This window comes from Myotis daubentonii, chromosome 6 (assembly GCF_963259705.1).
Source record: "Myotis daubentonii chromosome 6, mMyoDau2.1, whole genome shotgun sequence".
NCBI lineage: Eukaryota > Metazoa > Chordata > Mammalia > Chiroptera > Vespertilionidae > Myotis > Myotis daubentonii.
In genome coordinates, this window is record NC_081845.1 from 93,047,006 (window position 1) to 93,069,455 (window position 22,450).

General features: G+C 41.3%; 1 protein-coding gene and 1 pseudogene across 5 annotated transcripts in view; one reads left to right on the top strand and one right to left on the bottom strand.

Annotated features, from left to right (window-relative positions):
• LOC132237416 (large ribosomal subunit protein eL36-like) overlaps positions 1 to 22,341 on the bottom strand; it is a 52,053-nt pseudogene extending 29,712 nt beyond the window's left edge.
• FKBP5 (FKBP prolyl isomerase 5) overlaps positions 1 to 22,450 on the top strand; it is a 124,585-nt gene that overhangs the window by 69,012 nt on the left and 33,123 nt on the right. For 3 of the 5 annotated variants that reach the window (XM_059701864.1, XM_059701865.1, XM_059701866.1), the window contains exons 4-5: positions 15,872 to 16,014; positions 17,254 to 17,368. In XM_059701864.1, coding sequence (XP_059557847.1) covers positions 15,872 to 16,014; positions 17,254 to 17,368 — 258 coding nt within the window. Of the gene's footprint in view, positions 1 to 5,567; positions 5,742 to 15,871; positions 16,015 to 17,253; positions 17,369 to 22,450 lie in introns of all 5 variants that reach the window. The other 2 variants (XM_059701869.1, XM_059701868.1) reach the window with 2 other exon arrangements.

Here is a 22,450-nt window from a genome sequence, read left to right on the forward strand (position 1 = left end):
GAAGAGAGATAACTTTCAGTGACATGGCTCCTGCAGCATAACTATTTAGAGACAGCGTCGTCTCATGGGGAGAACATCCAGTGGGTGTTGGGCAACCAGGGTTCCTCTCTTCGCTCTTCATTCTGGTACGTTAACATGAATAAGCCACCTAGCCTTCTTTCCTGATCCTATAAAATGTAGAAGAGCTTTAAGATTAATCCTGAGCCTATGATTCCATTTTTGTACTTTCTGCAAAGAATACAGGAATATCCCTGACCAGTTTGGCCTGTGGACTGAAGAGTCCCAGGTTCGATTCCGGTCAAGGGCATGTACCTTGGTTGCGGGCACATCCCCAGTAGGGGGTGTGCAGGAGGCAGCTGATGGATGTTTCTCTCTCATGGATGTTTCTAACTCTCTATCTCCCTTCCTCTCTGTAAAAAATCAATAAAGTATATATTTTTAAAAAAGGATACAGGAATAAAAACTGTTAATGACTAAAACCAACCCAATGACAGAGCCTTTAGAAGCTCCCTTAAAGTGATAATTAGAAATATGATAATAGAGCAATATACTTTGGTAACACTTCTGTAACATATTGTGTTCAGTTACCTTTATAAAACAAGAAACATGGGTTAGATAATGTTATATTTATATGCTATAGCAGTAGCTACTTCATCAAAATGAAGACAAATGATATAAATGGACTATAGCTTACATATTGTATATTGAACTCTCTTGATCCCTTATATTATACTTACTCTCCCAAGGAAATAAATGGAAGTAAATAGATGAATGGAAAGCCATGCTAAGTTGTTAATTTTATTGTGACTTCAGTATTTAAAATAGAATTGTAAGAGATTATTCATAAAAACATGCAAAATACAGGGTGGGGCAAAAGTAGGTTTACAGTTATTCATATGGAAAATAATACAATAATTAATAAATAATAATAATACAAGAATAAACTTTGTATTTGTGTGCTCACAATTATAAACCTACTTTAGCCCTACACTGTATACTTGCAAAATATTGCCGATCAGAAGTTGGTAATACGTCCTGGAAATACTTCAAAGAAAGTACAGCAAGCGTGAATCAGGTGTATTTTTAATTATCTGAAACTCTTTAGTGATTAGCCTCATTTAAATATTTATTAACTTTTGTATTTTATTTTTTTAAATATACTTTTATTGATTTCAGAGAGGAAGGGAGAGAGAGATAGAAACATCAATGATGACAGAGAACCACTGACCGGCTGCCTCCTGCACACCCCCCACTGGGGATCGAGCCCACAAACCAGGCATGTCCTTGACTGGAATTGAACCTGCGACTCTTCAGTCTGCAGGCCGATGCTCTATCCACTGAGCCAAGCTGGCTAGGGCTAACTTTTATATTTTTAAAAAAATATATATTTTATTGATTTTTTTACAGAGAGGACGGGAGAGAGATAGTTAGAAACATCGATGAGAGAGAAACATCGATCAGCCTCCTGCACACTCCCCACTGGGGATGTGCCCGCAACCCAGGTACATGCCCTTGACCGGAATCGAACCTGGGACCTTTCAGTCCACAGGCCGACGCTCTATCCACTGAGCCAAACCGGCTTCGGCTAACTTTTATATTTTAAAGGAAAACTTTTTACAATTAAAATATTTGCTTTCTTCTCATTTTCTACTCACATATAAAAAAGTATTTTTTCTGTGTAATACTGTACAGATTTCATCCTGTAGTGTTGTTAAGTATGCTTATATTTCAAATGCAAACATACATTTTAAAATTATATAATCAATCATTTTAATCAAGGATGCAAAGACCATTGAATGGGAAAAGGACAATTTTTTTTCAACAAATGATGTTTTCCCAAACGATATTCACATGCAAAAAAATGAAGTTGGACCCTAACTTTATACTATCTACAAAAATTAACTCAAAATTGGTCAAAGATCTAAATATTGTAAGACCTAAAACTTATGTTTTCTTAGAAGAGACCTTAGAGGAAAAGTTTCATGATATTGGATTCCACAGTGATTTCCAGCTGTGACACCAGAAGTAGCACAGGCAACAAAAGTAAAAAATACATACATTATACTACATCAAAATTTAAAACTTCTATGCATCCAAGGATACAATAACAGAGTTATAAGACAACGTATAGGATGGGAGAAAATACGTGCAAATAAGGGGTTAATATCCACAGTACATAAAGACCTATAATTCAACAACCAAAACACCCCAAATAAACTGATTATAAGAGGGAATGGACTTAGGTATTGCTCCAACAAAGATATATAAATGACCTATAAGAATATGAAAAGATGCTCAACAGCAACTAATCATTAGGGAAATGAAAATTAAAACCACAATGAGATAATCACCTCACATCACTCAGGATGGCTACTGTAAAAAACAAAACAACCTAGCCGGTTTGGCTCAGTGGATAGAGCATCCACCTGCGGACTGAGGTTCGATTCTGGTCAAGGGCACATGCCCAGGTTGTGGGCTCGATCCCCAGTGGGGAGCGTGCAGGAGGCAGCTAATCAATGATTCTCTCTCATCATTGATGTTTCTGTCTTTCCCCTTTCCCTTCCTCTTTGAAATCAATAAAAATATGTTTTAAAAAATGTTGACAAGGTTGTGGAGAAATTGAAATCCTTGTGCACTGTAAACTGGTGCAGTCACTAAGGAAAATGTTCCTCAAAAAATTAAAAATAGAACTACCATATACCCCAGCAATTTCACTTCTGGATATGTACCCGAAATAACTGAAAGTGTCTCAAAGAGGTATTTATGCACTCACGTTCATAGCAGCATTATTCATTATAACCAAAAAGTGGAAGCAGCACAAGTGTTTACCTACAGGCAGTGGATAAACAAAATGTCTTACACATGCAATGGAATATTATTCATCCTTTAAAAATGGAAATTCTGACACGTGACAATGCCGGGAGCCGGTCCATGCTTGCTGTTTCAAGGGACCTGGCATTTATGGCATACTGTTCTTAATATGTTTGGTCACCTTCTTGGCACTATGTGTTTTAACCAAGGTCTCTGAGAAAGGTTATTTCCCCAGGTGGGGATTTTACCCTGAAGTTAGGGAGGGAATAAAACCTCTTAACTAAGTGCCAGGCGGGTAATTAATCACTTTAACTATGAACAAGCATGCTTAAGATACATAATCTTTACTCCCTGGAATGGAGATAAGAAACGCCCTAACCTTTGTAATAGAGATTGATAGGATTGAATCAACTGGTATAAATACAGATGTAACAAGACAGAGAGAGACAGAACTTAGAACACAGAACTCAGAAGACAGAACCTACGTGGAACCTGGAGATGGAGGAGCTTCGCTGGAGAGAACATGGCAAGGGATCCTGGACTGAACCTGACTGCAGAGGTTGGCAAGAGAGCCTGACTAGAACCTGCTGACTGAACCTGGCTGGAGAACCTAGCAAGAGAACATGGACACAGAACCTGGCTGGAGATCCAAACCAGAACTTGGCTGGAGATCCTGGCTAGAGATCCTGGCTAGGCTGCTGATCAACTGAACGCTGTCTCCGTGTCATTCCTTCTTCGCTGACTCCGTCTACGCCTTTGGGAACCCCTGGACCTGCTGGGGTTGGACCCCGGCATGACAGTACTGATGAAACTTGAGGACATTAACTAGGTGAAAAAAAGACATGGTCCTTCCCCCTTTTTTTTAAATCTACTTTTTTTTTATGTTTCCTACTCTTTGTTAAAGTTTTCACTGAGTTCATTGAGCATCCTTATAACTAATGTTTTGAATTCTGCATCTGGTAGATTGCTTGTCTCCATTTTCCTGGAGTTTTGTTCTGCTCTTTCATTTGGGACATCTTTCTTTTTCCCCCTCATTTTGGCTACCTCTGTTTGTTTCTGTGTATTAGCTAGAGCTGCTATGTCTTTTGGTCTTGGTAGACTGGCCTTATGTAGTAGGTGTCCTGTAGAGCCTCACTGGTCCCCTAAGCTGGGTGTTCTAGGTGTGCCTCCCCCTCATGTGGACTGTTTTAGTTGAGCCTTAATTGTTATTGGCATATCAATAAGAGGGATTTAACCCCAGGCTGATCACTTCAAGGACTGGCCTTCACCACCATGAAGGGGCCACCCCAGGGTGCAGGGGCAACACCACGGACCAGGATTCACTTCATTGGGACTCTGGTGCCTGAGCCTAATTGTACCTCAGCCACAATTTCCACCAGTTTTCACAGTCAGAAGTCATAGGGCCTTCTCTTCCCGCACTGTAACCTTGGGCTGGAGAGCCTGGTGTGGGGCTGGGACTCCTTGCTCCTCAGTGGGGACCTCTGCAGACAAGATTTCCCTTCTAATTTTTATCCACCACATGTGGGTGTGGGATCAGCCCATTCAGTGTCTCCACCCCTCCTAACAGTCTTGATGTGATTCCTTTATATATCCTTAGTTGTACGACTTCTATTCGGCTAGATTTCAGGTAGTTCTGAATGATGGTGGTTCTGTAGTTTAGTTATAATGTTGATGTGGTTGTGGGTGGATTCAAGTACTGCATACATTTCCCTATTCCAACATCTTGACTGGAAGCCCCAAGATAAAGAATCTTAAAAAGTTCTGCTTTGGCCCAGTAATTCTACTTCTAGGAAATGAACTTAAGGAAATGTGGTAGAAGCTTGCTTAACAAGCTCCAGATTAACGGATGCTCTTCATTTGTTGGTAAATATCCTAAGTGATACTGTTGGTTTTCTGTTCTGTGGTCGCACACTCTGCTTTAGCCAGTTGTCCGGCCTGGTCAGTGCCTCCAGCAACAGACCACTAGGAACACAGCTGTCGCTGAACAAGCTGAGCTCGTCATGCATTGTAGGAAGGGAGTGGCACACTCTGGGGTGTCTCAGTAAGAGTATTCATGGGACTTACATGATTTGGGCTTGTATTAGGTAATTTGGGGAAGGGTTTGAGGAAGAGGGGCTTGGCTTGGATTGGATATTATTAGGCTGTGGGGCAGTTCTTTGCTTATCTTAGTAAATCTTATCTGGGAGGGCTGACAAGCGGAGATGAAAGCTACACCTGCCAGGGAGCAGCAGTCACCTGCTAGCCAGGAGCGGGGGATGTTTGGTGTTCTGTAGGTTGCACAGTGACCTTGTTTTTGTCCATATTCAGACAGAATTTTAAAGTGTTTCTTGTTTTGTCTCACTTTCTCATGGTCTCAGAGTGACCTTGTCTGATGTTGATATTTTGTGAGATTGTTTATGTCCAGCAGGAGAATAACATGGCCTCGTTGTGTGCCCCAAGCCAGCTTCAGACACCACTGAGGCCTAGCTGTGTCAAGCAGTTTCCAGGTATTCAGGGCTGGTTTTTCTTTCTCAGATTGTTGATAAGAATCAGTTGAAACCTGTTTATATCTATTGTACTTTATGTAATTATATAATTTTATTAGATAGCATGTAAAACATTGAAGTTAGTATAAAAAAATGAATTCTATGAAGACTAAGTTGAACATTTTTGGAAAGACTTAGGTGAATTGCTAACAGCATTTTTTAAAAATGGCTATTGAATTAGGGGTAGGTAAAAAGCGAAATAGAGGCCATTGAGAATATGTTTTTTATCAGAAGGATTCTGCATACTGATTGCTGATGTGTCTTCTGGTTCTTATTCCACTTCAAAGAAACCCACATTGTAAATTACAAATGGAATACCATGTGTAATTTACCTAGTAAAGAGGATGTGGAACTCTTATCATTGGAGCCACACTCAGAGACAAGGCCTTGGCCTTCTAACACAAGGTTAGTGCATTAATGTACTTTAATATGTTTTAAGTTAAAAAATGTTTGAGGTATGTGTATGTTCTTTTTTTATGACTCTTTATTTAAAGTAACGTCTTAAATTAACCTACCCTTTTGACTTCTGGTCAAGCTATAAGTCATTAGATAGATACCTGACATCATCCATGAGAGTATAAAAGCTCACTGTCACTTTAAAAGCATCAAGTGGAACATATAAAAGCAGACAGGCAGTACCCAAAGAATGTCAAGACACAGGCTTTAATACTGACTCAGGTTAGTGAGTTTGCATTTTCTTTCCTAGAAGCCATGGAGTAAGAGTGCTGTGTCTCCTATGTAGGGAACACTTTGCAGAAGAAATAGGATCCAGGACTATCAGCAGACCTTTTTTTTTTAAATATATTTGATCGATTTTTTACAGAGAGGAAGGGAGAGGAATAGAGAGCCAGAAACATTGATGAGAGAGAAACACCGATCAGCTGCCCCCTGCACACTCCCCACTGGGGATGTGCCCGCAACCAAGGTACATGCCCCTGACCAGAATCGAACGTGGGACCCTCGAGTCAGTAGGCCGACAGTCCATCCACTGAGCCAAACCGGTTAGGGCCAGCAGACTTTTTGAGCATCACACCTTACCTTCTCACTAAAGATTGTGAGTCGAGTGGGTCCAACCTTCTCTGCCGGCTAGTGTTTCTTCTGATGACTTTTTCTGCAACTAAGTGGAAACAGAAGTGTTTGTGGCATGATACACTAATAATTTATTTAATTAATAATACAGCCCTAGCCGGTTTGACTTAGTGGATAGAGCATCAGCCTGCGGACCAAAGGGTCCTGGGTTTGATTCCGGTCAAGGGTACATGCCTGGTTGTGGGCTTGATCCCCATTAGGGGGTGTGCAGGAGGTGGCCGATCAATGATTCTCTCTCATCATTGATGTTTCTATCTCTCTCTCCCTCTCCTTGCCTCCCTGAAATCAATAAAAATATATTTAAAAATATTAATAATACAGATGTGAAGATGACATCATAGGTAAACGCTATGCTCACTTTCTCATTCAACCACATCAAAATTACAACAAAACTACAGAGCAACCATCATTGAGAACCACCTGAAACCTGGCTGAATAGAAATCTTACAGCTGAGAATATAAAGAACGAAGCCACGTTGAGACTAGGAGAGGTGGAGACACTGAACAAGCTTGGCCCACACCCACATGTGGCGGTTAAAAATCAAGAGGGAACTCTCAGCTGGGGAGGTCGTCCCCTCTGAGGAGCAAGGAGTCTCCGCCCTGGGTTTCAGTGCTGGGGAGAGAAGTCCCAGTGACTTCCGGCTGTGAAACGAGTGAGGATTGTGACTGAGGGAGACAGAAAGCTGCTGGAGACCAGTGCACAGGCTTACTTGGGCTCACTTGCTCTGAGCTCCAGAATTGAGGCAGCAATGCGAAAGGTGCCAGGGACATACTGGGAGGAACTGAATCGTCTGGCCTTGAGGCAAGGGCTAGAGCTGGGGGGCAGCTTTCTGCTAGACAGAAGCACTGGCAGAAGTCACTATTCCTTTGCAGAGGCCCCCTCCAGGCACAGTGGGGCACTATATCTTTTTTTTTTTAAATATATTTTATTGATTTTTTACAGAGAGGAAGGGAGAGAGATAGAGAGTTAGAAACATCGATGAGAGAGAAACATCGATCAGCTGCCTCCTGCACATCTCCCACTGGGGATGTGCCCGCAACCCAGGTACATGCCCTTGACCGGAATCGAACCTGGGACCTTTCAGTCCACAGGCCCATGCTCTATCCACTGAGCCAAACCGGTTTCGGCGGGCACTATATCTTGAGTCTCAAAATACCTAATACTGTTTGCCTTGCCCTGGTGATTCTCTGAGACCCCACCCCACTCAACATTCAGGCCCACCCGAGCTGGTTCCAGTGGCTTTTCCATACTAGCAGGCTTTCCCAAAACCTGTCAAAGGTTCACGACCCCATACAGCAGCATCTGTCCTCTGTGTGCCCCATATTCCTTGCTAAGCAGACCCAAGCCTGCTAGTACAGCTGGCCTTAGTTCACAGCTTAGCCTCTCCAAGGCACCTCCAAGCCAAGCACAAGTAGCAGCCATCTGCAGATAACTTTGGAGCGCATATAAGTGCCCCAGGGCATAGGCAGTGGCTGACCTTGACCTGTACCTCCCAAGAGGTCCCAGGATCAGCACACCCAGTGGTCAGCTTTATACCACACCAGAGCACAACCCAACCACCTCCACAATGACATACCAAAGGGCTGACTCAGCAAGCATCAGAGCCCTGCTAAAGCGAATGCTGCTCTGTGGGGTTAGCCCAGCCATGGGCAAACTACGGCCCGCAGCCAGATCCGGCCCTTTTGAAATGAATAAAACTATTGAAAAAAAAGACCGTACCCTTTTATGTAATGATGTTTACTTTGAATTTATATTAGTTCACACAAACACTCCATCCATGCTTTTGTTCCAGCCCTCCGGTCCAGTTTAAGAACCCATTGTGGCCCTCGAGTCAAAAAGTTTGCCCACCCCTGGGTTAGCTCCTGCACAGCAGCTCCTCTGCTATAGTCAGGGTCAGTCCTCACAGCCAGTCAGTCTGAGGGTCAATCCCTCCTTGTTGGGCCAACAGTGATCAAGGCTCAACTACAATAGGAGGGCACACAAGGATATACCTGGAGCACCCAGCTCAGGTGACTAAGGAGACTGCACCACTGGACCCCATGTGGCACCTGCTACTAAGACCAGGAGATATAGCAGCTCACCCAAAAGGGAAACAAATACAGGGAGGTTGTCAAAATGAAGAGACAAAGAAACATGTTCCAAGTGAAAAAACAGGACAAACCTCCATAAAAAGAACTGAACGGGAGAGACAAGCAATTCACCAGATGTGCAGTTCAAAATATCAACACTAATAAAAGAGAAAAATGGTAATTGGCGTACGACGATACCCTTTTCATTGGCTAATCAGGGCTACATGCAAATTAACTGCCAACTATGATTGGCAGTTAACTGCCAACAAGATGGCAGTTAATTTGCATATGTAGGCACAATGCAGGGAGGCAAAAGGGAAAGCAGGAAGAAGCCCCCTGCCACTGACAGTGATCGGAAACCCAGGGGGGAGCTAAGAGCTGGGGGGTAGGGCAAAGGCGGCCCTGGGGCCGCCTTTGCCCTGCCCCCCAGCCATGACCAGAGAATCAGGAGCCTTTTCCGCCCTGGCCAGTGATAGCAGGAAGTAGGGGTGGAGCCAGCAATGGGAGTTGGACACGGTCGAAGCTGGCAGTCCTGGGAGCTAGGGGTCCCTTGCCTGGGCCTAAAGCGGAGCCCACGATCGCGGGGCCACTGCAGCTGTGGGTCCCCGCTGCCTGAGCCGGACGCCTCAGCCAGAGGCGTTAGGTCTGGGCAGGGGCGGAGCCTGCAACCGCGGGGAGCTGGGGGTCCCCTGCCCAGGCCTGACACCTCTGCCGGAGGCCTCAGGCCTGGTCAAGGGGCCGATCCAGTGATTGGTGATCGGAGGGTGATGAGGGTCAACTCCTCTGGCCGAGGCATCAGGCCTGGGCGGGGGGCAGAGCCGGGGATTGGGGGGATATGATGGTCCCCTTGCCCAGGCCTGAAGCCTGGGTCAGAGGCGTCAGGCTTGGGTGGGGGGTGGAGCAAGTGATCAGAGGGAGATGGGGGTCCCCTGCCCAGGCATGATTCCTGGGCCAGAGGCCTCAGGCCTGGGCGGGGGCCAGAGCCAGTGATCGGGGGGAGATGGGGGTCCCCTGTCCAAGCCTGACACCTCTGGCGGAGGCGTCAGGCCTGGGCAAGAGGCCGATCAGGTGATCGGAGGGTGATGGGGTCTACGCCTCTGGCCGAGGCATCAGGCCTGGGCAAGGGGCAGAGCCAGCAATCGGAGGGGTCTGGGGGTCCCCTGCCCAGGCCTGATGCCTGGGCCAGAGGCGTCAGGCTTGGGCGGGGGGCAGAACCAGTGATGGGGGGAAATGAGGGTCCCCTACCCAGGCCTGACACCTCTGTCAGAGGCGTCAGGCCTGGGCAAGGGGCCGATCCTGCGATTGGAGGGTGATGGGGATCAATGCCTGAGGGCTCCCAGTATGTGAGAGGGGGCAGGCTGGGCTGAGGGACACTCCCCCCCCCCCCCCACACACACACACCCAGTGCACGAATTTCGTGCACCGGGCCCCTAGTTGATTATAAGGATGCTCATTGAACTCAGTGAGAACTTTAACAAAGAGATAGGAAACATAAGAGAGGAGATAGCACCCTGGCCTGTGTGGCTCAGTTTTTTGGGACATCATCCTGTCCACTGAAAGGTTGCTGGTTCGATTCCTGGTCAGGGCACATGCCCAGTTGTGGGCTCAATCTCCAGTAGGGGGTGTGCAGGAGGCAGCCGATCAACGATGTTTCTCTCTATCCCTCTCTTCTCTTTCTAAAAAGCAATAAACATATTTTTTTTAAAGAAAAGGTCCATTTATATGTTACCTACAAGAGACTTACTTCAGGCCAAAAGACATACTTATACTGGAAGTAAAGGGATGGAAAAACATTTCATGAAAATGAAAACAAAACAAAAAATGTGGGGTAGCAATGCTTATACCAGATAAAATAGACTTTAAAACAAACAAAGGCTATATATCAAGAGACAAAGAATAACCCAGCAATTAATTCCACTTCTGGGTATTTCCCAAAACACCAATTTGAAAAGACATATGCATCCCTATGTTCATTGCAACCTTACTTAAATATCTAAGATATGGAAGCAAACTAAATATCCATCGATAGATGAATGGATAAAGAGATGGTACATATATGTAATGGAATTTTACTCAGCCATAAAAAAAGAATGAACTCTTTCGATCTGTAACATGGATGGACCTAGAAAGTATTATGTTAAAAGAGAAAGACAAAGGCCATATGATTTCACACATATAAGTGGAACTTTAAAAACAAAATGAGTGAACAAACAAGAGAGAAACAAACTCTTAGATACAGAGAACATTTTGATGGTTGCCAGATGGAAGACAGGTTTGGGGAGATGGGTGAAAAGGGGGCAAGGTTAGAGTTAGGATTAGGGTTGCCAGCTATGAAAACAGTGTCAGGGATGTAAAGTATAGCATAAGGAATATAGTTAATAATATAATAACTATGTATGGTATCTGATAGGTACGAGATTTATCGGGGATCACTTTTTAAGTTTATATAAATGTTTAATCAGCCCGGTTGGCGTAGCTCAATGGTTGAGCATCAGCCTATGAACCAGGAGGTCACAGTTCAATTCTCTGTCAGGGCCCATGTTGGGGGTTGTGGGCTTGATCCCCAATGGGGACATGCAGGAGGCAGCCAATCAGTGATTCTCATCATTGATGTTTCCACCTCTCTTGCCCTCTTCTTCCTCTTTGAAATCAATTAAAAATATATTTTAAATGTCTAATCTCTAAGTTGTACACATGAGACTAGTCTATGTCAACTATAACTGAAAAATTAAAACATTATTTTAAAAATTAATTAACCTACTCATCATAGTCTTGATTGTGTCAGGTAAGAATGTTTAACAATGCAAAAAAAGTCATGTGAAGATTTAGGTCAAAAATGGTTCACTAAAACTTTATAATAGTAAAAAATAAATAAATACAAACAACCTATATGTTTATTAGTGGGAGTAATGAAATTATGGTATACCCAAAAGGTAAAATAGTATATAGTTATTAAAAATCATGTTTTCATGAACTAACAATCAAAATAGAGACATACTCATAGATAAAGAACAGGCTGACAGCTCTGGGCGGTAGGATGTGGGGAGGCAGGGGACATGGAGGGATTGAGCAACAAAGGAGAAAATAAAAGAGAAAGAACTCATGGACATGAGTAACAGTGTGGTGACTGGGGAGGGTGGAGGTGGAAGAGAATATGGGAGGATAAATGGTGATGGAAAAAAATAAAATTTTAAAAAAATAAAGAAAAGTTGTGTTTTTTATGTTATAATTTTTGTTTGTTTTTTGTTAATCCTCAACAGGATCTTTTTCCTTTTTTTTTTTTTTTTTTTTTTTAGAGAAAGTTGAAGGGAGGGGGAGAGAGAAAAAAATGGATGTGAGAGAGACACATTGATTGGTTGCCTCATACACACACTCTGACTGGGGCCGGGATCTAACCTGCAGCCTAGGTATATGCCCTTGACTGGGAATTGAACCTGAGTCCCTTTGGTGTGCTGGCCAACGTTTTAACCACTGTGCAACACCAGCTCATATAATATGAAATATAAGGAGCAAACTATAAAAACCAAATAAACTATGACCAGGATTTTAAGAATGTAAAAATGTATTGCCTGGCCAGTGTGGTTCTGTGTGGTTGAGCATCCACCCATGAACCAGGAGGTCACGGTTCAATTCCCAGTCAGGGCACATGCCTGGGTTATGGGCTTGATCCCCAGTGTGGAGCATGCAGGAGGCAGTCAGACAATGATTCTTTCTCATCATTGATGTTTCTATCTCCCTCTCCCTTTCTCTCAAATCAATAAAGACATTTTAAAAAATATTTACTATGCAAAGTCTACATATACAGGGTGGGCAAAAGTGGGTTTATAATTGTTTGTATGGAAATAATGCAATAAGTAATAATATAAGAATAGGCTTTGTTTTGCATGCTCAAAACTGCAAACCCGCTCTTGCCCCACCCTGTATAATTTGAAGGAAATAAACCAAGAAATTGACAGTTTACTCTAGATGCTGAGATTTCAGAGGTTTTTTATTGTATTCTTTATGTTTTTTTATACTTTCCATGAGTTCTATAATGAGTATGTGTGTGTTTTTTATATCAGGGAAATGCTTCTTATGAAAAGAGTCCCAGTGTTGGCCACTTTAGAAACATACCTGTGTCCATATCCTTCTGGCTCTTTCCTCTGTGTTTTATTCAGTACAAGAAGTTGTAATGTTCTCAGATGAGAAGGAAAGTAAAGGCACAGGCATGACTTATTTAGCTTGGGGCCCCTGTGGGGTAAGTTGACAGGTTGTTTCCAGCCTTAAGGCCTAGCATTCATACCATCTATGAGTTAAGCTTTTGCTGACACACCAACCCTCACCCCAAGGCAAATGCTCCCTTTTTATACACTGTTTCAGTGTTTACCACACTTTGTTTTTAAAAGGAGAAGAAAAAAACCGTACAATTATCTTTCTCTTCCACTGGCCACACCACACTGCATGTTCTTTAGAAGGAAAAGGGAATGGCCATCTTTGTATTAGTGCCTAGAGAGACCTTTGCTCCTCAGTAATTAGCTAAACGTCTTGAACAAATGTACAGTAGAACCCCCACAATATACAGGTTTTCTGAAGGACTGTGTAAGATATTTGTCTTAAAATACCAATTCATAGTTTTAAAAAAGTGTTCTCAATGGCCCACACTAAGACATAATAGTCTTTGAAAAGCATCAGTGACAGGAAAGCAGCCGTTACAGCAGCCTTTACATTGCTTTTGATGGTTTGGGCTGTTTTCACAGTAGAACCATGTGTGCACGTATAAATTGACGTAGCCATTTTAGAAGGGCAGTTGAGCAATATCTGTCAAATTGAAAATACATATAACCTTTGTACTTCTGGGCATTTACTCTCCAAATAAACTTGCACAAAGTAGGCAAACACATCTGGACAAATGTCCTTATCAGAGTACTGCTGGTCCTGTGTTTCCCAATAGGAGAGTGACTGGAGTACTGCAGTCACCGAGAACAAGGTTGGTCTGTCTGTATTCACGACAGTGCTAATGATGTTGCCCTTTATTAAGTACATATTATATGCACTTTGCCATGCATTTGACATATTTGATAATTCTTGTAATAGCTTTATGGCAGGTATTACTATTATTATGGCAGGTATTAGCATCTATTATTATTCTGCAGATGAGGAAAATGAGGCACAGAAATTAAATAACTTGCACAAGTGAGGGGCAGACTTGGTATTGAGATCCAAGCAGTCTGAGGCTTAAGCAGGTTGTACTTGGGCCTCTGAAATGCATATCCTCCTTTCTGTTGAAAGGGAAAGATCAAGATCCAATGGTCCTTGCCTTCCCCGGGTTTGCCTCACACTTCTCCAGTGTAGGGAAGCACCACAGTCAGCAGAGACAGGCTGGGCTGGGCTGGGATATTCTGTAGGTTGGGTGCATTACATGCATTTCGACGTATTTTCAGCTTTGAATGGGTTTATCCATATGTAACCCCATCGTAAGTCGAGGAGCATCTATTACATATTAAATAAAAAAGCAGTTGAAAACTGAAAGTGTATATGCTGTCATTTGTGTTTTTAATTTTTAAAAAAGCAACAGCACACAGTGGAAGGATACAAAATAAACATAATGCTTCTTACAAGGAGGAAGTGGATGACCTCTATTTCTTACATGTGTTTTAGTAATAGGCATATATTATATAAATTTTTAACTAAAATAAGTGTATCTGGTATTTTGAAAAGTTACAATGCATACTGAAAACTAAGCTGAAGTCATGAGTCTCGAATGCTTAATCCCTTCCCTTTTACATACCTTAGTATAGGGTTTCCCTTATTCTAATACCCTACCACCGCTCTCAGTTCAAGATATCAGCTCTCTTCAGAATTCACTTCCTCTGGGGTTCATTGTTTACCTGACCCCACTTCAAATATTTAAGTTTTTTATTGACATAGCACCTTAATTTTGTATTTTATTCCTTTAAATTACCTACATTTTTCTATTGTTTCCTAAAGGATTTGAGATTGCTTATTTTAAGATATGATTCTATAACCTAGTATAGTTCTATAGTTGAGCAGTAAGATTATCTTTTAGTGTCCTAGAATTAGGCAAAAAAACTGAATTTTGTAATTGTGATTTGACAAAAGGACACATACCATCTTGTTTTTCTTAAAAAACCAAACAACAACAAAAACCACAGTTTTCCCCCCTCATACTAAATTTAAAGAAAATGTCTGTTCCATAGGCTCTTTTATGCAACTTATTCTTTTCTGGTTGTTTTTTATATTTTATTGATTTTTTACAGAGAGGGAGAGGGATAGAGAGTTAGAAACATCGATCACCTGCCTCCTGCACACCCCCTACTGGGGATGTGCCCGCAACCAAGGTACATGCCCTTTACCGGAATCAAACTTGGGACCCTTCAGTCCCCAGGTAGACGCTCTATCCAGTGAGCCAAACCGGCTAGGGCTTTTTCTGGTTGTTTTTGTGTGTTGTTTTTCTCTACCCAACTAAATTATAAGCTTCCTTAGGACAAATTCAATTTTCTTTCTTTTTTAAAATATTCCACTTATTTATGCATTCATTGGTTGTGTCTTATATGTGCCCTATCTGGGAATGGAACCTACAGTCTTGGTATATCAGGACAATACTCTTAACCAACTGAGATAGCCGACCAAGGCAAATTCAATTTTCTATACTATTTCTGTTTCATTTCTACCTAGAAAATATTCACTTATTATTATGGTTGAAATTATAAATTAAGCAACAACTGCAACCTTGACACAGTTCAAAGAATATGTTACTGCTACTTTTCAAAGACTTAATCTTTGAGCAATTGGGAAATTGATACTTTGTCCTCCTCATGGAGGTATCTTCTGGTAGCCTTAATAAAAATCACACCCGGCCGGCCTGGCTCTGGTTGAGCGTCACCCCATGAACCAGGAGGTCACAGTTCAATTCCTGGTCAGGGCACATGCCCTGGGTTTCGGGCTCCATCCGCAGTGTGGGACGTGCTGGAGGCAGCCCATCAATGATTCTCGCATCATGGATATTTCTCTCTCTCTCTCTCTCTCTCTCTCTCTCTCTCTCTCTCTCTCTCTCTCCCCCCTCCCTCTCTCTCCCTCTCTGAAGTCAATAAAACTAAAAATTTTTTAAAATAAATTTATTTCTCAGTGTGTAGCTTTTACTGAGTTCTTTTGTAACCCTTCCTACCTGAGTATGTAGTGTAAAGAATTGGAAATTTGTTTCAACTTTTGTGTTGACAGTTACTTTTTTAAAATATGTAAAAAAATATATAGCTTTTGTTAAAAAGGAGAGACAACTGGTCCAAAATGGAGTCACTTGTGCTAAGCCTCACATCAGCAGACCAACTTAATACCTCACATAATGGCAGTTTCAGCCCTCACTTTTTTCTTTCTCTTAGGCCAAGTTATCAGGGCATGGGACATTGGAGTGGCTACCATGAAGAAAGGAGAGGTGTGTCATTTACTGTGCAAACCAGAATATGCATATGGCTCCGCTGGCAGTGTCCCCAAAATTCCCTCGAATGCAACTCTCTTTTTTGAGGCAAGTATGTGTGTGATGCTGCCTTGTTAGCATTTGCTCTGCTAGTGCTGGTTCTAAAGCAGCAGGCAGTAGAACGAGGAGCTGAGCTTGCGATTGAGAATGAGATCCAATTTATTTCTTTTGGAGCTTGACTTTTTGAATTGTTTCCCACAAATCCAAGGGGTGTGTGCCAGTGCTTTCTTAGAAATGTGTCTCTGGCACAAAAAGATCATATCCAGATAAACAAGCGACCAGGCTTAGCAATAGAGGTTCTGGTCAGTAGTGTGAGTATGACATACTAAAATTGACCAGAAGACAGGATGGAATGTGGGAAATAAATTTTGACATATGCCTAAATCAAGTTTTTGGTTTTTGAACTTATTTAGTTTAATCCTTACCCAAAGATAAGGATTTCACTCTCTCTAAAAATCAAGTTTTTTCCCATTGATTTTTAGAGAGAGTGAAAAGGAGGGATGGAAGTGGGGGGAGAAAGAAAGACACATCGATGTCAGAAATACACATCGATTAGTTGCCACCGCACATGTGCCCTGACCAGGGCCGGGGATCAAACCTGCAACCCAGGTATGGTGCCCTTGACTAGGAATCAAACTTGTGACACTTCAAGGCGCAGGCTGATGCTCTAACCAATGAGCACACCGGCAAGGGCCTAAATCAAATTCTAAGGCATTTTCATATTATAAGGTTTATAAATGTAACATCTCATTAGACACAGTAGGGGTGATAACATGTTATTGATTGTTGAGTTACACGCATTTGACTAAAATTGATTTTAAAATTGAGGGGGGAAATAAATGTCTGAAACAGTGTAACTAGGTAAAATACACCCTTAAGTGGTTACAGGCCTGGTTTCATAGGATTTATTCTTACATTTTAGGAAGAGGATTCCATGAATCTGGGATGGAAAAGTGGTGGTGTCTCAAGTCAGACAAAATGGTTTTCGGCCAGCACTTTGTAGTTCTGGCTTTTTGCCCATCAGGCATTTTTCCTAGTATTTCCTGTCTGTCTTTACTCTGCTCCCCACAGGATGTGGTCCCAGACATTATCATTACATGAAGGTTCTTTCCAGGTATTGAAAAGTGCAATGTTCTTGTTTTCCCACTCTTCCAATAACTAAGATGCGTAGATAAATATAAACAGTTTCATTTTTGTAAAATGAAAGAATTGGTTGCCCTTCCCTTTAAGTATATTAAATTAGCTTTGTTTGATCTTTTCTCAGCCAAATTTCTTTCTTCTTTCTAGATTGAGCTCCTTGATTTCAAAGGAGAGGATTTATTTGAAGATGGAGGCATTATCCGAAGAATCAAACAGAAAGGAGAAGGCTATTCAAACCCAAACGAGGGAGCCACAGTAGAAAGTAAGCAGATGTGAGAGCAAAATAGTCCTTAACAGTTGGGTTCCATTTATGTGGGTGAAATGGAGATTTCCTTTTAAAACTTTGTTTATAGAAATAAATATAGTGAATATATATCAACAATAGTTTAAAATTGACATTTGTTTAATAATGCTTCCATTTAGTAAATATTTACTTAACATGTATGTACCAGGTACTATTTTAGACTCCACAAACTCACAAAATGAACAAAAGAATATCCCACCCATCAGGGAATTCTTACTCTGTGGACGCCTTGGTGTGCTAACAACTGTATTAGTTGCCATATATGTTTATTTACATGTTCCTCACAATAACCTTGTACGGTAAGATTTGTTATCCTAAGAAAAGTAAGAAGTTTTCTAAATTGCCGGTACGGAGTTACTAAACAGAGTAATAGATTATAATGCCCTTCAGGCCTTTCCAACCCATGTCCCTGGCTGTCATCAAGATAAACAGTTCATCATTTAAGCTTGATCAGAATTGGATGAGAGTGTTCGTTCTGTTCTACATCAGGAGACCTGGGTTCAAGGTCTGCTTTGTATTGAGTGACCTGAGACTATTTTATTTTTTCATTTGCTAAGTTGAGAGTGAGGATACTACTGAGGTCTTGGATGACTGGTCATTCTTCCTCCCAGAGCACATTGTGTACACCATTGTGTACTGCTCATCAGTTAACATTGCAACCAGCATTTGCCCATTAGTACAAGTGAGTGCTTGACTAGAAGCTTCTTCATCCTTTTGTTTCCAGCATCACGGACAGAGCCTTACTCAGAAAATGCATTTTGCATGCATTTTGGAAAGATGCCATTTATTGAGCTGAAGTACTTCAAAAAGAAGTGTGAGAAAACAGGACTACTTCCATTAAGAAAAAAAAAATCAAATCACTAAACAAGGATGGCAACATGAACTATTATAAAAGTTCCATTTGAAAATAAAGCGTTCATTTAAAACTGTAAACTAGCCAAACGGGTTTGGCTCAATGGATAGAGCGTCGGCCTACGGACTGAAGGGTCCCAGGATCGATTCCGGTCAAGGGCATGTACCTTGGTTGCGGACACATCCCCCGTGGGGGGCGTGCAGGAGGCAGCTGATCGATTTCTCTCATTGATGTTTCTAACTCTCTATCCCTCTCCCTTCTTCTCTGTAAAAAATCAATAAAATATATTTTTTTTAAAAAATAAAACTGTAAACTAGAATAGTTTATTTTCAAATATTACTTTGGACCCATATTTCATTTTTATGAGTCTGGCAAATTAGTCCAATTAGTTGTTCTAAAATTGGAAATAGTAAAAATAGTATTACTGTACTATTGCAATTGAAGTGTTTAGATAGTTATCATTCACAATAAGATTTAGACTAAATGAAGAAGAGCTCCGATGTATGTTGGAGAAATCCCTAGACCAGGAGTCAGGAGATAGGATTCTGGCTTCAGCTGGCTCTCTCCTCCTCCTTGCCTCTCTGAGCTTCAGCTTCCTTCCTATACAGTAATGCAGGCAGGTAGACTTCTTGGTTCCTATGGTCCCACTAGCCCTAAACATTCTTTGATAAAATTCTAAATGTTTATAAAAGTTATAGGAATGGTAGAAAATCATTTTCAGTATATTAACAATCACTATTCCAGTGTGATTTTTCTTACCTCAATTAAGATGACCATCTTGTAATTTTTATTCAATGCTGTCCTTTTTCCATTTTAAAATAGTCACTGTGTTCTAAAGTATTCTAATTGACATTGTTATGATGACTGTTAGTCATGGCACTTTAGTTTAATTGCCAGTAGTGACTGCATTGTTACTTTTAAGCTTTGCTTTCACAGAAAATCCAGTCTGACTGACCTAAGGCTCTAAATAGCCACCAGCTCCTCTTCTCCCAACTCCTGGTCTCTCCCATCTTCTGCTTTGTTAAATTCAGTGCTTGTGGCTGGTACATGGAGGTGCTGGCTGGATGTGGCTCTCTTGCCTGGTGCCTCGCAGTGCTTTCAACCACATTCACATGCAAAGAATGCAGACAATGGGCAGTAATTTTCAAATGTGAAAATTTCAAGAGTGGTTTCCGGGATTCAGATTGTTGGAGTACCCTTTCCTCTCACCTCCTTTTCCTCTCCAAATCCCACTGAAGTGAGAGAGGAGGAATTATTGCAAATAAAAGAGGAAGAAATCCACATTAGTTAGTGCTGGAATCCAGGAAGAATACAAGAAGTGAATCAGAAATTATGAAAATTCTGGAATATGTAAACTAGATGAAACTGGACTGATGGAAACTAGGGTTGGGAAACTCAACCCAAAACAGGTGTAGAGAAGACCTCTGTAGAGGTACATGCCGTTCTTCTCAACAGGCTTGGGCAGAACTCCAAGCCCACAGGCAGCTGGTGTGAGGGAGCCGAAGCAGGCTATGGGGCAATCCTCAGGGTTGTTATAAAACAATATGGAACAGCTGGGCCAGTAAACCTCTAGTGGAGTAGTTCTTTGGCTGAATTTAGAATTACCTGGGGAGCTTTTAAAATTCTGATGCCCAAGCTTCAGCCCAGACCAGTTAAACAAAAGATTCAAACCCCAAAGGATGGAACTCCTCAGGCACGTGTGTGTGTGTGTGTGTGTGTGTGTGTGTGTGTGTGTGTGTGTTGTTTGGGGGTGGTTGTTTTTTTGTTTGTTCGTTTGTTTGTTTTTAACTCCCCTAGTGATTGTAGTTTGCAGCCAAGGATTGAGAATTCCTACTCTAGGGTCTGACTGGCTTTTGCTCCCAGGCTGAAGCCGGTAAGGCCATATTAAAATAAAATTAATGCTAGATACTAGTAAGAATAGCATGTAGAACTTACACATCCACCCAAAAGGGAGTAGGGAAGTAGAGGATCAAGAAAAATTGTATAAATCTAGCAAAAGTAATAAAAGAAAAATAACAATTTATATAGAAAACCTAAAATAAGATGGTAGGAATAAAACAAATCATCAGTGATTACAAAAAATAGGGATAGGATTCTCATAAGGTTAAAATGAGAACAAAATCTAGCTCTGTAGTCTTTGTAAATAAAACACCAAAAACAAAATAGCACCAAAAATTGAAAATAGAGTAATGGTTTTATGTGCCTATCTTGAGACCTGATAAGAGCTATGAGTTCTTTTTTAGTTTGGTTTTTCACATACTTTTCAAGTATCAATGTCCTGCCAAATTTTGTCCAGTAGGAGAGAGAAAATTCTTGAAACCATTTTTTTTTAATGTTTTCACAAAATAATGTACTATGACACTTGGTCTAAAATGGACAGTATTTATTCTTTCAAATATTTTGGATTTATATAGCTCCTTCTAAAAAAAGGTATCTTTAAGTCTTAAGGTAGAGTAAAATCTTAGTAGAAAATAGTCTTTTTTTGTTACTAAAAAATCCAGCCAATGGATCATTTACTTTAGAATAATATTAAAAGACAAAAGCTCCATATAAGTAAAGAATTTAAATAGCTCTTGGAATTTATTAAAAATAGGAGTACTGACTAATATATCAAAAAGGAAAATTCCTATAAATGAGTGAAAATTACTACCATTTTCCCAGATTAATCATTAAAAAAATATTTTCTTTATGGCCCTGAACTGTGTATTGGGCACAGTGAGAAGCATAAGATATTACCTTTGCCTACTTTTAAGTTTTATTCACAAATTAACAGCTTTCTCTGTGGAGCCATTAACTCAGCGGTTCTCAACCTGTGGGTCGCGACCCTTTCATAGGGGTCGCCTTAGACAAGCCGTGGGCAAACTACGGCCCGAGGGCGCCCGTTTTGAAATGAATAAAACTAAAAAAAAAAAGACCGTACCCTTTTATGTAATGATGTTTACTTTGAATTTATATTAGTTCACACAAACACTCCATCCATGCTTTTTGTTCCGGCCCTCAGGTCCAGTTTAAGAACCCATTGTGGCCCTCCAGTCAAAAAGTTTGCCCACCCCTGGGCTAGAAGCTTTATTCAGTATTTAATTGAATCCTTGCAACAATTATGAGTTAGCTAATATCCTTTCCCCCATGCTATACATGAAGAAACTGAGTCAGACAATTTAAATGAACTTGCCCAAAGCCACAGTTATTAAATGGCAAACTGGGACTGGAACCCAGGTCTTATTAAAGTGCTAACCTGTATAGAATGGTGAGGATTTGTGTTGGTGTAGAATGTATTGCTATGAGTATGCTTCCTGTTTAGACTAAGATATATGTCATCTGTATAAATGTTATTCTATTCAAGTAGCCAGCTTCCAAGCCTGCTGTCGGTTAGGACCTGTCCCTCAGTTTCATAAGCAATCTTGCAGAGGCATTTGTTCATCTCGAATAGTACGAAATGGTGCAGAGGAAGAAGGGAGGCAGTTTGCCCCCAAATTGACCACCACGCCTGGTGGGAACAGTTTCTCTTCTAATCAGTGATTAAATATGCTCTCCTAACTCTAGAAATCCATCTCTGCTTCCTCATTTGCCTTTTCACAGGGTTGTTAAGGTCTGCTTGTCTCTTGGATGCTCTTGCTCTATTGGGCAGGAGACACAGGCAGAGAGAAGCTCATTTGGCATGAATTAGGCAGCAGAGAAAAAAACCTTGGCAAGTGGGAGTAACCTGCCACAACCTGGTTTTCTCTGGCCAAATGACCGATCTTGTCTAGTAGTAATGCTATTACAACATTCCCATTGAGATCCCCATGACCCAGTAATTGTTTTGGGAATGAGTGCAAAGCTATCAGACACCAACAACTATAATTAGAAAAGGGAAAACAGACACTCACCAGAGCTGCGTCTTTAGGCTGGAACGTTTACAGCACTTTATTTTTGGGTTGTGGAGCCTTTCTCACTTTTGCTTCCTAAAATACAAATTATACAGTTTTTGCATTCCAGTTTTTGTTACTACAGTACACACACACACACACACACACACACACACACACACACACACGGTTTAATCAGAGTACAAATTGCTGTCAGCACATTGAGTTCATGTGCCAGCCACATTCAGAACAGGGTGTTCTGTGCTCTTCAAAACAAAATTGCTCCAGGGCAGTCAGAGAACAATAAGTCAGAGCTCCAGCTTAAGTGATGTTTTGCAG